Below are 13,190 nucleotides of genomic sequence, written 5' to 3' on the forward strand. Positions count from 1 at the left end.
TCTCATCTGTGCATCTCTTCCAATCTCTGTTCTCCCCAAGCTCGCAGCTGTATGTTCCTCTTATGTACGGCTCTCTCCGCTCTCTGTTCTGGTGCTTCTCCACCTGGTACTTTAGTCGGATCTCCTGAAGGGCTCACTCATGAGTTGCTGCAGAGCACCCTAAGAGTCCCAGCATCACTGCTCATGAGATTGCCCTGCTGCTCAACAGCTTAGGTGTGGGATGGTGCAACTCTTCATCCTAGACCGTCATAATGACTGTTTTATCAGTTGAGGTGTGTTGACACAAACGAGGCAGAGATCGACCATTCGCTATTAGGAGAATGGCACTTGGAAGGTTCTTCACTTATCCCACCAACAGATGTTCATCTGGGCTGCTCACCAGGTGCTTGAAATTGTATAATTGCCAATGACAACCCCCAATCCCCCCTGGAAATTAATCGGCAGCATAGCAGTATGGCAGATTTGACTATCAAGGGCTTAGCAACATCTCGTGCACAATCCATCCATGTTAAATGAACCGACCTTACAACTTAAACTCTTTGTGACAGTTGATGTCTGTTTTCATTTATATACTCTCTTTACAAATCAAAGGATCTTGTTTTAGAAGGGACTGCGGTGGAAGGGGGGGAGGGGGGTGTGGGGTAAGAGAACGAATCAGGTATAAACATGGCTTGTTCGCTCCACTCAACCTTCTTATGTGCGTTTGTGCTTTTCAACCGCATTGACACATTTTGCAACTCATGGCTATAATATGACACTTAGCCCATACAAGGATTTTCCTTCTCCTTTGAGTACAAAAAGTAATTATCACTCTCCACTTTTCCTGTAACATTTGACCATTTACTCCTCAGCATTGAGCAGCTTATGTTAACTTGTAGGTTTTGAAGGCAGAAAGCAACTCGCACTCTCATCCTGTCTTTTCTTTTTTCTTTTTTCTTTCTCTTTTTTCCTTTTTTTCCCGACTGGCCTTAGGCCCAAGATCCTCCTATAGTTACTGATTTTCTACCGCCCGTAGGCAATGCCGCCGAGGAAGCATCAAGGGGTTTTTGAACCCATAACCTCTTGGTCCTACGCGTCTGTTGTAGGAATCAAGACTCAGGATTTAGGATTTCATTGACAGTTTGACTTGTGTTATTTACATTTATCTTCACTCTTCATGAATCATGTGACATGGTTTATCATTGGTGACTCCAGAGTGCAGGGATTTCATTTACATGATTCATATGTAATCTCGTTTGAGTCATTATTCGTCTATGCTTCTGCTATAATCATTCACTTGAGCTATCACCTCATTGGCCACTCTCATCCTGTCTATCCATATTCACCATCTCTTTATTGATCTAGCACTATTTTACCCAATTAGTCTTGTGTTCCATTTGCCTTTGATAAACTTGAGTTAATACTTTCACTCTCTTACCTTAATGCAGATAATGTTCATCTCCCCTGTTATACTCTTGTAAAAATGTTCCTTAACAGTGCCCAATCCTCCACATTGTAAAATAAACCCCTCCTTTATGCTCCATCTTAAGAGATGCATGTGCAATGCAGGCTATGAGCAGGTGATGACATCCTCAGACCTGCAATAATAAGGGAACCTGGAGATAATGGGGCTATCAAGATTGCTATTGAGAGAACTGATAAAGGCGTTTTAGAAGGAAGGCTACGAGCTGTGTACTAGATGGAGGGAAATGATGAGAGATTCAGGAAGTATGTAGCAAGATAGCCCGTGCACAGTAGTAAATAAAATTTGTGAAATTCAAACGTATATTCAACAAAATGATGTGATACAAAAAGACAGATAAGCCCAACCTTTCTGCACACGGAGTTCTCCAGCACTCTGCTTCTTCATGGGCACTCTTCCATTTGCACTTTCTGCAGCTTCCTTTTGTTTCTGCTTTACACTGAAGAGCTTGATCATTTTCACGGAAAAAGTTTCTACAACAAAGAGGAAACAATCATGACACGATCTTAATTACAGTTTTGGACTGCAAGCAGAGAACATAAAGTGATCAAACCTCTCTCTCTCTCTCTCACACACACACACACATTTGTGCCCATTTTGCTTTATGCACACGACATAGTCCTGATCTCTTATTTTGTAGAGGAGCTACAGAGGCATCTGGATGCATTGCACAGGTTTTGTGATGAGAGAGGCCCCATGTCATGTGCAAGACATGCATTGGCTAATCCCAGCCTAATCCTAAAGAGGCAACAAGATAAAGACAGAGCAGAACCAGAGTTTTGGAGCATGGGTTGCTGTTGTGGCAAGGGATTTGACCGGTGGTGGACATGGAGGGTTGTCGGCCAGTGCTTGAAGGAAGGAAGACCTATCGGCTGCAGCATATTACTTGGAATATTGTCCTGGACCTGGCCGTCCAGCAGTCGGCTAGTCTATTAGCTCATTCCCACGCCTATAAAAGGCACAAGTGCTCATTGTTGGGACCATTCAGTCCAGCCAGGACTGGGTCTAGACTTAGGCATAGATTAGGTGTTCTTACTACCTTTTCAAGGCAGCCAAGGGATGCAAGATTGTACATCCTTTTTGTACTTTATGAATATACTATATACTCCGCTCTCTCTCTCTCTATCTTCTGCTTGCGTTTTGCATCAGCATGTTCCCAGATGGTGTTTAGGGCTGAAAGAAGACTCCTAGAGCTTCCGCATGTAACATTGGTATCAAAGCATCAAGCTCGGCAAGGCTAAACACTGATTCAGTCCCAAATGAAGGTGCACAAGTCCAAGGCACAGGAAAGTGCACAGGTACAAGGCCCAAGGCAGGGAACACCCCCCCCAAAAAAAACAAAACAAAAAACAAAACTTGAAATTTGAAGTTTTGAGGTTTTTTAGAGAAAGGAGAAGAGGAGTTGCAAAGTGATAAGGAGGATATCAAAGAAAATTTTATTAAAAAACCCCCCAAAAAAATGAAACCTAAAATTTGGGCGAAACCTGAACAGGCAGAAGTTTTGAAGGTTTCGCCATGAAACGTTTCAAAGGTTTCGTTTGGACGGAAGTCGGGTGCCACTTGGGGCACACCAGGAAAGGCTTTCAGACAATGGTTCCAAGGGAGGTTGATCCTCCAAGGGGTGGAGTGAGAGTGTCAAACACAATACTCAGGAAAGAGGACTAAAGACAGTGTTCAGCGATGGCAGGAATGGAAAGGGGACTCGATGGAACAAATGCATAGATCTTCATCAGAGTTAGAGTGGATTTGGAGACCGGGCCGGGTGTTCATTGAAAAGGTTGCCAAAAAGGGAAGGATGACAGGGGAATAGAGAATGGGATGATGGCAGTCATCCAAGAACACAAATTGGAATCCCGTCATCAAGTTTAGCAGAGGGGGATGTCATGTGCAAGACATGCATTGGCTAATCCCAGCCTAATCCTGAAGAGGCAACAAGATAAAGACAAAGCAGAACCAGAGTTTTGGAGCATGGGTTGCTGTGGCAAGGGATTTGACTGGTGGTGGACATGGAGGGCTGTCGGCCAGCGCTTGAAGAAAGGAAGGGTATGCAGCTCTTGCCCATCTGGAAAGAGTATGCAGCTCTAGCCCATCTGGAAAGAGCGTTTCTAGTCCCACTTCCAAGAGATTCTGAAACCGATCCCGTCAAGTGGGAAAGACTCAGTTGGACACCTACACGTTTAATAGCACAACTTTAAAACCACAAATATGAAATGGACAACTTAAAACAACTTGAAATTTAAATGAACAGAAATGGAAAGATGGACACCAGCACTGGGGCCGGAACGGGCCGACCCCCCCCTCAATATATGATATATTTATTGGGAGTATTTAAAGAATACAATGCTCCATGGGTTCTGAGAACCAGATCATGTCCATGCACATATGAAAACAGTACTAAACAAATAGCTCGAATTTCGATGTAGAAAACTCGAAGCAGATCGACCACTGGTGTGGTCCAATCGCTACAGTCCTGTGCTTTCACTGGACTCCGCGGAGAGCACCACACTGGTGTTCCGAGACCACGCACAGACAGGCGCTCTCGTACTAACGCCTGGCTCTCCCGATCTCAGCACCTTTGGACCGAGGTTCGCCCATATAGCTTGGACAACCCGGCACCGAACGGGTGTAGGCCGAGCGGGACGAATCTTTTACCAGATTTAAACATTAAATGCTTTACTCAAATCTGAAAATCACTTACTTGTAGTTGGTTGATCAAAGACCAAGACTTGTGGAATGATGAAGTCTTCCAGGTGATGAAGGAGCAGTTGCCTCGTGGTGAACCACCAAAGCAGATACCTCCGTAAAAGAAAACCACAGCCACCTTATAGAATGTACAGCCTGCAACAAGAAGGTACAGCCTGCAGTACGGAGGGTACAGAGGCTGTTGCAGCCAATCGCTTGTGGGAAAACAAACGTAGGAGAGGTGTAGGGCAGCCACCAGGGAATATAGTCGTAGCAGAGGGTACAGAAGTGCAGTCGCCTTAAGGTAGTCAGCCGTCTGTGAGGAGCAGCAGCATGCGACCTGAAGTGGGGGCAGCCGCCTGTGTGGAAGGTACCACAGCCTGCAGGAAAACAGGCGCAAGGAGAAGAACAGCCGCCTGTAGTTGCAGCCCCTGGGAAGAGTAGCCGCCTGCTGTGCAGTTTGCAGCCAGCCGCCTGGGGACAGGAGCAGTAGGCGCAGCAGTACAGGGAAAAGATGGCAGACAGCCAGTTCAGTCGCCTGTAGAGGGGCAGGCGCAGCTGGCAGAATAGTAGGTGCTGCCGTCTTTGTGCAGGGCAGGCAGTCGCCTCATGGATGAGCAGCCGTACAGCAGCAAACGTAGCAATCTCCAGCCGCCAGGAAGTTACGAAAGGTGATGAAGCAACGCCAGGAAGAAGCGATCATGTCCCACGCTTGAAGGAAGGCCCTTTTTTTTAATAAAATTAACGTGGAGATAACCTTAGTGTTGTCCATGCTTGCATGTGGGGGGCTAGTGGGGGTAGGTGACCATGCCCACCCCCACACTCACTTAAAAGTGAGGCTCCCCACCTTGGCCCCAAAGTGGGTGCCCAAAGGGGGTGCCCACTTTTAAATAAGTGTGAACCCCTAACCTTATAAATCAAAGGGTTAGAATTTAATAACATTAAACGACATGTACCATATACTTACCACCTGTTCACATGCACTGAAACTTGTCAGAATACAGGGCAGACTTCACGACTCACTGGCAGGCGTCCCCGCTCAGTAAGTAACACGTCAAGCAGGCAAACACACGAATACATGTCATGCGAAAACAGTTTCAAGCATACAAAATATGTGTGCATGTGCAAAAAGTAACATGGACATATCTCCCGTTCATGGAACATGTACAAAATATCTGTCGGCACAAAACTGGCTCGACATAAAACATAAAAACCTGGTCTTCCTATGGAGTGACAGTCCCATAGGTAAGACACAGTTCCAGGCACGAGTTTCCCTAGGTGTGACAGTCCCATAGGTAAAACACGGCACGAATACTGGCTCTTCCATGGCGTGACAGTCCCATGGATCGAACACAGTCCAGGTCATACACGGGTGGCACTGATCTGGCTCCCGTCCATACGACACCATCCTGCTAACACACGGGTGGCACCAGTCTGGCTCCCGTCCATGTCAGCAAAAATACTGGCCTCTTCACATGAGACACCGGCCTGGCCTCTTCACATGAGACACCGGCCTGGCCTCAAGTGAACGAGACGCAAAAATGTGGGAATGGACCAAATGGTCGGCCAATTGGTGACATCCCCCCGGGCTTCTAAAGAGTTGACCTCAACTTAAAAGCCTCAAGATATGCCTGCAACAATTGCGGATAATCTGCAAAATAATCCTCATTTACCCACTTGGCATCAATAGGCAAATAATTTTTAAACTTCACAAGGTATCTCCTGGAAAGCTTTCCTGCAGGTAGCTTTCTCTCCTTGTGAAAAACAATCTGTTCTGGCTGGAGGATCTCCTCAAGCTCTTCAATTTCTGGCGGATCTTCTGTGACAGGCTCATCACGATCTGGCCCCACATATTTCCGAAATAGACTCACGTGAAAAGCATTGTGAATCTTCCAATGACTAGGTAAAGCAAGCCTGTATGACACTTCATTGATCTTGTGAATCACTTTGAAGGGTCCATAATAGCGAGGAGAAAGCTTAGGATATGATCCTTCTCGTCCTGGCCTCTTCCGAAGCCTAGCCTTCTCAAATTTCAGCAATACCCAATCACCTTCTTTGACTTCCATGTCCCTTCTATGCTTGTCAGCAGCCTTTTTATGCTTATCCTGAGATCTTGCAATGGCTGTCCGCACCTGACCAAAGGCAACATCCAAGTCACGAACATATTCATCAGCTGCAAAAATCTCATCCTTGGTACGAAGGATGGGTGGCAAGACCACTCTGCCATAAATAATCTCAAACGGAGCCTTTCCTGTGGAAGCATGGATTGTATTGTTGTAGGCAAACTCAACAAGTGGAAGATACTTCTCCCATGCACTCTTTTGATCTGCCACATAACATTTCAATAAATCCAACACAGCTGAATTTGCAGCTTCACTTTGGCCATCCGTTTGGGGATGATAAGCTAATGAAAACTCAAGCTTAGTACCCATATTATCAAACAAAGCCCTCCAAAATAGGCTCGTAGTCCTGGGATCTCTATCCCCAACAATGGATTTAGGCATACCATGATGCTTGAAAATATTAGCAAGAAAAAGCTTTACCATATGATCAGCTTTGATGGTTTTCTTGACGGGCAAGAAGTGAGCTTGCTTGCTAAACCTGTCCACAATAGTCCAAATAGCATCATTCCCATGCTGGGATCTAGGCAAATCCATAATAAAATCCATCGTGATACTTTCCCAAGGTTGCGAGGGAATAGGCAATGGCTGAAGCAAACCCGGAGGCTTTTGCCTATCAAATTTCACCTTTTGGCAAGTGATACATGCACGCACATAAGCCTCAATATCTTTACGCATGCTTGGCCAAAAGAAATACCTCTCAATCATGCGAGTAGTAGGCATAATACCTCTATGACCAGCATATGGTGGAGCGTGACATTCGTCCATAACCTTTGGACGCAAATCCTTCACCACACATAGGCAATTATCCTTCATGAGATAACCCTCGTTGATAATATAAGAGGCATGTGAATGACCAGCCATCAAATCAGTCCATACATGGCAAAAATCAGCATCCAAATGATACAAATCTCTCATAGCAGATAGATCTCCATGAGAGGCCACTGAGACTGCAGCAACATAAGGCCTCCTAGATAGTGCATCGGCCACCACATTTTTCTTTCCTGGAGTATGCACAATCTGAAAATGAAACATGGAAAGAAAATTTGCCATTCTCATCTGCTTCTCTGAAAGCTTGGTTTGAGATAGAAAGTATCTCAAGCTTTGATGATCTGTCTTGACCACAAATTCAGCCCCAAGAAGATAATGTTTCCAAATCTTTAAGGCGTGAATTACAGCCAAGAGCTCTTTCTCATAGATATCCATATGAAGCTCAGCATCATGCAAACGACGGCTCTCGTATGCAACTGTATGCCCTTCTTGATTTAGGACAGCTCCTATGCAATCACCACAAGCATCACATTCAACCACGAATGACTTGTGCAAGTCAGGAACAATCAATACTGGACCACATATGATCGCATGCTTGAGCTGCAAGAAAGCATCCTGTTCCTTTGAAGTCCATTTGAAAACAGTTTTCTTCTTCGTGAGATCATGTAGAGGAGTGGCAATCATAGCAAAATGCCTTATGAAACGCCTGTAATACGAACATAATCCCAGAAAACTACGTACTTGATGTACGTTTTGCAATTCGGGCCAATTCCGAATAGTCTCGATCTTTGCAGGATCCATTGTAACTCCATCTTTGGATACAATATGTCCCAGATAATGAATCTCTGAAAGGAAAAACTCACTTTTCTTGGCATTGACGAAAAGTTTATGCTTCCGCAACTCTTCGAACACTGTGACCAAATGAGTTCTGTGTTCCTGCTCATTCTTGGAGAAAACCAAGATATCATCAAAGAAGACTCCTGTAAACTTGCGATGGGATCGGAATATCCTATCCATCATACGATTAAAAGTAGCAGGAGCATTGGTGAGACCAAAAGGCATTACCAAGAATTCATATAATCCGAAGGCTGTCCTGAATGCAGTCTTATGGACATCTTGTGGCACCACGCGTATTTGGTGATAACCACTCTTCAAATCAAGTCTGCTAAAGCAAGCTGAGCCATCAAGCTTATCCAAGATATCATCAATACGTGGAATTGGGAATCTGTTCTTGATGGTAAACTTGTTCAAAGCTCTATAGTCCACACACATACGGAATGATCCGTCCTTCTTTTGAACTAGAAGCACACGAGAGCAGTAAGGTGAGGAACTGGGCTGAACCAAACCTTTCTCTAAAAGCTCATTTACCTGCTTCATAATTTCTTCTTGTTGTGCGGCACTCACTCGGTATGCGGGTTTGTTAGGTGGAGAACTACCTGGCACAAGATCTATGCGGTGATCTTCGGGCCTTTGGGGAGGTAATTCACCTGGCAATGAGTCAGCAAAACAGTCTTTGAATGCATTGAGAAAATTCAGCCTATCATTAGACATAGCATCCACATTTTGATGATTTGGCACAAGACTATCACGCACAAAAACCAAGTACGCTAAAAGACTCTTTTTCATTGCTTTATTAATTTGGATGTGTGATACAACTGGGATAGAATCCCCTTCTTTGCCAGCATCAATAAAGTGCATGCGGCCTTTATGCATAAAGGAAATCATATTGGACTTGTAGTCTTTGCGGGGCTCAAGCCTATGGTGCCACGGCTTGCCCAACAATACATCACATCCATTCAGAGGAGCAACTAAGAAATGCTCATTGTCAAGGTAGCCTTGTATATGAATACGCAACTTCCCAATCAAAGGGGTAACCTGCACCTCTTTGCCAATAAATGCAGCTTCAGCTTCAATCTGAGGTCCCATGTTTTCAACCTCAATACCCAATGCAGCTGCCATTTGCATAGAGATGAAATTGTCAGTTGCACAGTCATCAAACATGAATAATGCGGGCTGATCCTTGATTTGCCCCCAAGCCTTGCAAACCATACGCTCTTTTGCATCATGTCCTGTATTACCTTGTACATCAGGAACTGCATGAACATTTGCTTTGGTGTGCTTGTCCTCATGCTTTGGTTTGCGATCTGGGCATTGCCGAAACATGTGGTCTTTGCTACCACAAGAAAAGCATTTTCCATCCTTAGCATATTGCTCTCTTTGCTCCGGAGTTAATCCAAATTTGTTCTTTCTTGGGCCCTGTTCTTTGGATGAGTAATTTTCAACTTTACCACCCTTGTAAGGCTCCCGAAAGTTCTTTTTAGATGGCTGTCCGCCCTTTTGCTGATTTGGGACAGCCTTGTCCTTCGCCTTGGAACCTCCTTGATCCTGCTTGATCTTGAGCACCAATTGCTCTGTAGCAAGGGCAGAAGCTGTGAGTTGTTGCAACGTATGTTTTGGGTGCAATTCAATACCCGATCTATAAGCAGGTTGCAATCCAGAACGAAACTTCCTCTTTCTTTCCTCCTCAGAGATTAGCATGAAGGGAGTCACTTCCAGCAACACTTTCCAAAATTTGTTCACATACTGTTGCACAGTCTCATTATCTTTTTGTTCCAGCCTATCCCACTTTTGAGTGAGAGTTTGCTCTGCATTGGGTGGCAAGAACTGAGCATAAAATCTATCTTTGAATTCCTTCCAAGTAGAGATGGGATCCTTGGTGATCTTTTCGGTGATCCACCAATGGGCAGCAGTGCCTTTCAGAAACATACTAGCATGGCGCACCTTCGACTTTTCTGTAAAGTCTTCATCGCTAAAAGCAATGTCGAACTGTGCCACAAACGCTAGCACCTTAGAAGCATCATGTTCACCATGAAAGACATCAAATTTGACAGACTTATCACCTGCTTTGAACTCCTTGAGTTTCTTGGCATGAGGCTCATGGTCCTCTCTTTTTCTTTTCCCCTTATCCAACGGGGTAGCCCTGTCTGCATGGGCTCCATGGGCCGTCATAGAAGCTTCATGGGGCACGGTGGCATGTGCTCCACGAACTCGAAGCTCAGATGCATGTGACTTACCTGCATATGGCATAGTCTCTCCATGAGACAACTCAGAAGGCAAAATTTTTCTGGAAGCAGACCTGTCACCATGAGATACATATCTTGCATGCATGTGACTCTCATGCCCTCCATGAGCACTGGCATACATAAATCTGTCAGGCTTAGTGCCTTGGGGAGAGGATGCATGTCGAGAGGTGACAGTCACCTCTTCCTTTTGCATATAAGATTTCAGCCTCTGGGATGCGGGATCTCCATGCTTTAAACGAGGTGGATTTCTGAATTTTAGTTCTCCGTCATCCCCCTCTTTGATATCACCTTTGCGAAGGAGATAGGCAAGCGCCAACTCCCTTGGTTTCTTGCCCACTTCACGAGCCATTGATTCAAAGGTTACATCAACCATAGCATCTGCCTTCCTGGCTTCAATAGCACTTTGCAAATGAGGATCTTCATGCAAAAACTTCAATTCTTGCTCTTGAGCCTGCAAAAGTTTTCTCATATGTTCCATTTCAGCTTTCATAGCATCAGGGTCTTGTTCAAGCATAACTGTCTTTCCTGGAGACAGTTGACCCTTGGATTCACTATCAAGAACCCTTTCAAGAGGTTTGTGTCTACCTCGCAGAGCATCAGACCCACGAGAAGCACTAGAGGGACCCCTCGAATTTGGCACTTCCAAAGGGTTGCCTTGGCTGTCCATTGTGTTCAAAGTTTGCTAAAAGCGGGATGTCCAGTACACAGGTTCGTTTCCCCACTAGGAAGAGGGAAACAACCGTGCTCTGATACCAATGAAACCGATCCCGTCAAGTGGGAAAGACTCAGTTGGACACCTACACGTTTAATAGCACAACTTTAAAACCACAAATATGAAATGGACAACTTAAAACAACTTGAAATTTAAATGAACAGAAATGGAAAGATGGACACCAGCACTGGGGCCGGAACGGGCCGACCCCCCCCTCAATATATGATATATTTATTGGGAGTATTTAAAGAATACAATGCTCCATGGGTTCTGAGAACCAGATCATGTCCATGCACATATGAAAACAGTACTAAACAAATAGCTCGAATTTCGATGTAGAAAACTCGAAGCAGATCGACCACTGGTGTGGTCCAATCGCTACGGTCCTGTGCTTTCACTGGACTCCGCGGAGAGCACCACACTGGTGTTCCGAGACCACGCACAGACAGGCGCTCTCGTACTAATGCCTGGCTCTCCCGATCTCAGCACCTTTGGACCGAGGTTCGCCCATATAGCTTGGACAACCCGGCACCGAACGGGTGTAGGCCGAGCGGGACGAATCTTTTACCAGATTTAAACATTAAATGCTTTACTCAAATCTGAAAATCACTTACTTGTAGTTGGTTGATCAAAGACCAAGACTTGTGGAATGATGAAGTCTTCCAGGTGATGAAGGAGCAGTTGCCTCGTGGTGAACCACCAAAGCAGATACCTCCGTAAAAGAAAACCACAGCCACCTTATAGAATGTACAGCCTGCAACAAGAAGGTACAGCCTGCAGTACGGAGGGTACAGAGGCTGTTGCAGCCAATCGCTTGTGGGAAAACAAACGTAGGAGAGGTGTAGGGCAGCCACCAGGGAATATAGTCGTAGCAGAGGGTACAGAAGTGCAGTCGCCTTAAGGTAGTCAGCCGTCTGTGAGGAGCAGCAGCATGCGACCTGAAGTGGGGGCAGCCGCCTGTGTGGAAGGTACCACAGCCTGCAGGAAAACAGGCGCAAGGAGAAGAACAGCCGCCTGTAGTTGCAGCCCCTGGGAAGAGTAGCCGCCTGCTGTGCAGTTTGCAGCCAGCCGCCTGGGGACAGGAGCAGTAGGCGCAGCAGTACAGGGAAAAGATGGCAGACAGCCAGTTCAGTCGCCTGTAGAGGGGCAGGCGCAGCTGGCAGAATAGTAGGTGCTGCCGTCTTTGTGCAGGGCAGGCAGTCGCCTCATGGATGAGCAGCCGTACAGCAGCAAACGTAGCAATCTCCAGCCGCCAGGAAGTTACGAAAGGTGATGAAGCAACGCCAGGAAGAAGCGATCATGTCCCACGCTTGAAGGAAGGCCCTTTTTTTTAATAAAATTAACGTGGAGATAACCTTAGTGTTGTCCATGCTTGCATGTGGGGGGCTAGTGGGGGTAGGTGACCATGCCCACCCCCACACTCACTTAAAAGTGAGGCTCCCCACCTTGGCCCCAAAGTGGGTGCCCAAAGGGGGTGCCCACTTTTAAATAAGTGTGAACCCCTAACCTTATAAATCAAAGGGTTAGAATTTAATAACATTAAACGACATGTACCATATACTTACCACCTGTTCACATGCACTGAAACTTGTCAGAATACAGGGCAGACTTCACGACTCACTGGCAGGCGTCCCCGCTCAGTAAGTAACACGTCAAGCAGGCAAACACACGAATACATGTCATGCGAAAACAGTTTCAAGCATACAAAATATGTGTGCATGTGCAAAAAGTAACATGGACATATCTCCCGTTCATGGAACATGTACAAAATATCTGTCGGCACAAAACTGGCTCGACATAAAACATAAAAACCTGGTCTTCCTATGGAGTGACAGTCCCATAGGTAAGACACAGTTCCAGGCACGAGTTTCCCTAGGTGTGACAGTCCCATAGGTAAAACACGGCACGAATACTGGCTCTTCCATGGCGTGACAGTCCCATGGATCGAACACAGTCCAGGTCATACACGGGTGGCACTGATCTGGCTCCCGTCCATACGACACCATCCTGCTAACACACGGGTGGCACCAGTCTGGCTCCCGTCCATGTCAGCAAAAATACTGGCCTCTTCACATGAGACACCGGCCTGGCCTCAAGTGAACGAGACGCAAAAATGTGGGAATGGACCAAATGGTCGGCCAATTGGTGACAGATTCACACCAAGTGTCGGCTTTTTGACACTTTGGTGCACCCTACAACAACGTATGATGCCCCTTTCTCGGCACCAAATCTAGGCAAAAATGATTGGAGGGGGACAGAGACTCCAGGTGATTATACTTTCACGCATGATCGTGATTAAGCCTTCAATGCCACGTGAGATTATCTTGCCTGAGTATAGAGCATCCCCCTAATCACAAATA

The 13,190-nt window shown here is 45.8% G+C and overlaps 1 protein-coding gene across 4 annotated transcripts in view; it reads right to left on the reverse strand.

The window, feature by feature from the left end:
- The window catches only part of LOC147604704 (NEDD8-conjugating enzyme Ubc12-like), a 43,229-nt gene that overhangs the window by 24,044 nt on the left and 5,995 nt on the right, over window positions 1-13,190 (reverse strand). For 3 of the 4 annotated variants that reach the window (XM_086794842.1, XM_086794845.1, XM_086794844.1), the window contains one exon: window positions 1,810-1,935. The exons of the other annotated variant lie outside the window; for it this stretch is intronic. In XM_086794842.1, coding sequence (XP_086650968.1) covers window positions 1,810-1,935 — 126 coding nt within the window. The remainder of the gene's footprint in view (window positions 1-1,809; window positions 1,936-13,190) is intronic. 4 annotated transcript variants of the gene reach the window in all.

Source organism: Cibotium barometz, chromosome 61 (genome assembly GCF_041138505.1).
Source record: "Cibotium barometz isolate CiBa-2024 chromosome 61, ASM4113850v1, whole genome shotgun sequence".
In the NCBI taxonomy this organism is placed as follows: Eukaryota; Viridiplantae; Streptophyta; class Polypodiopsida; order Cyatheales; family Cibotiaceae; genus Cibotium; species Cibotium barometz.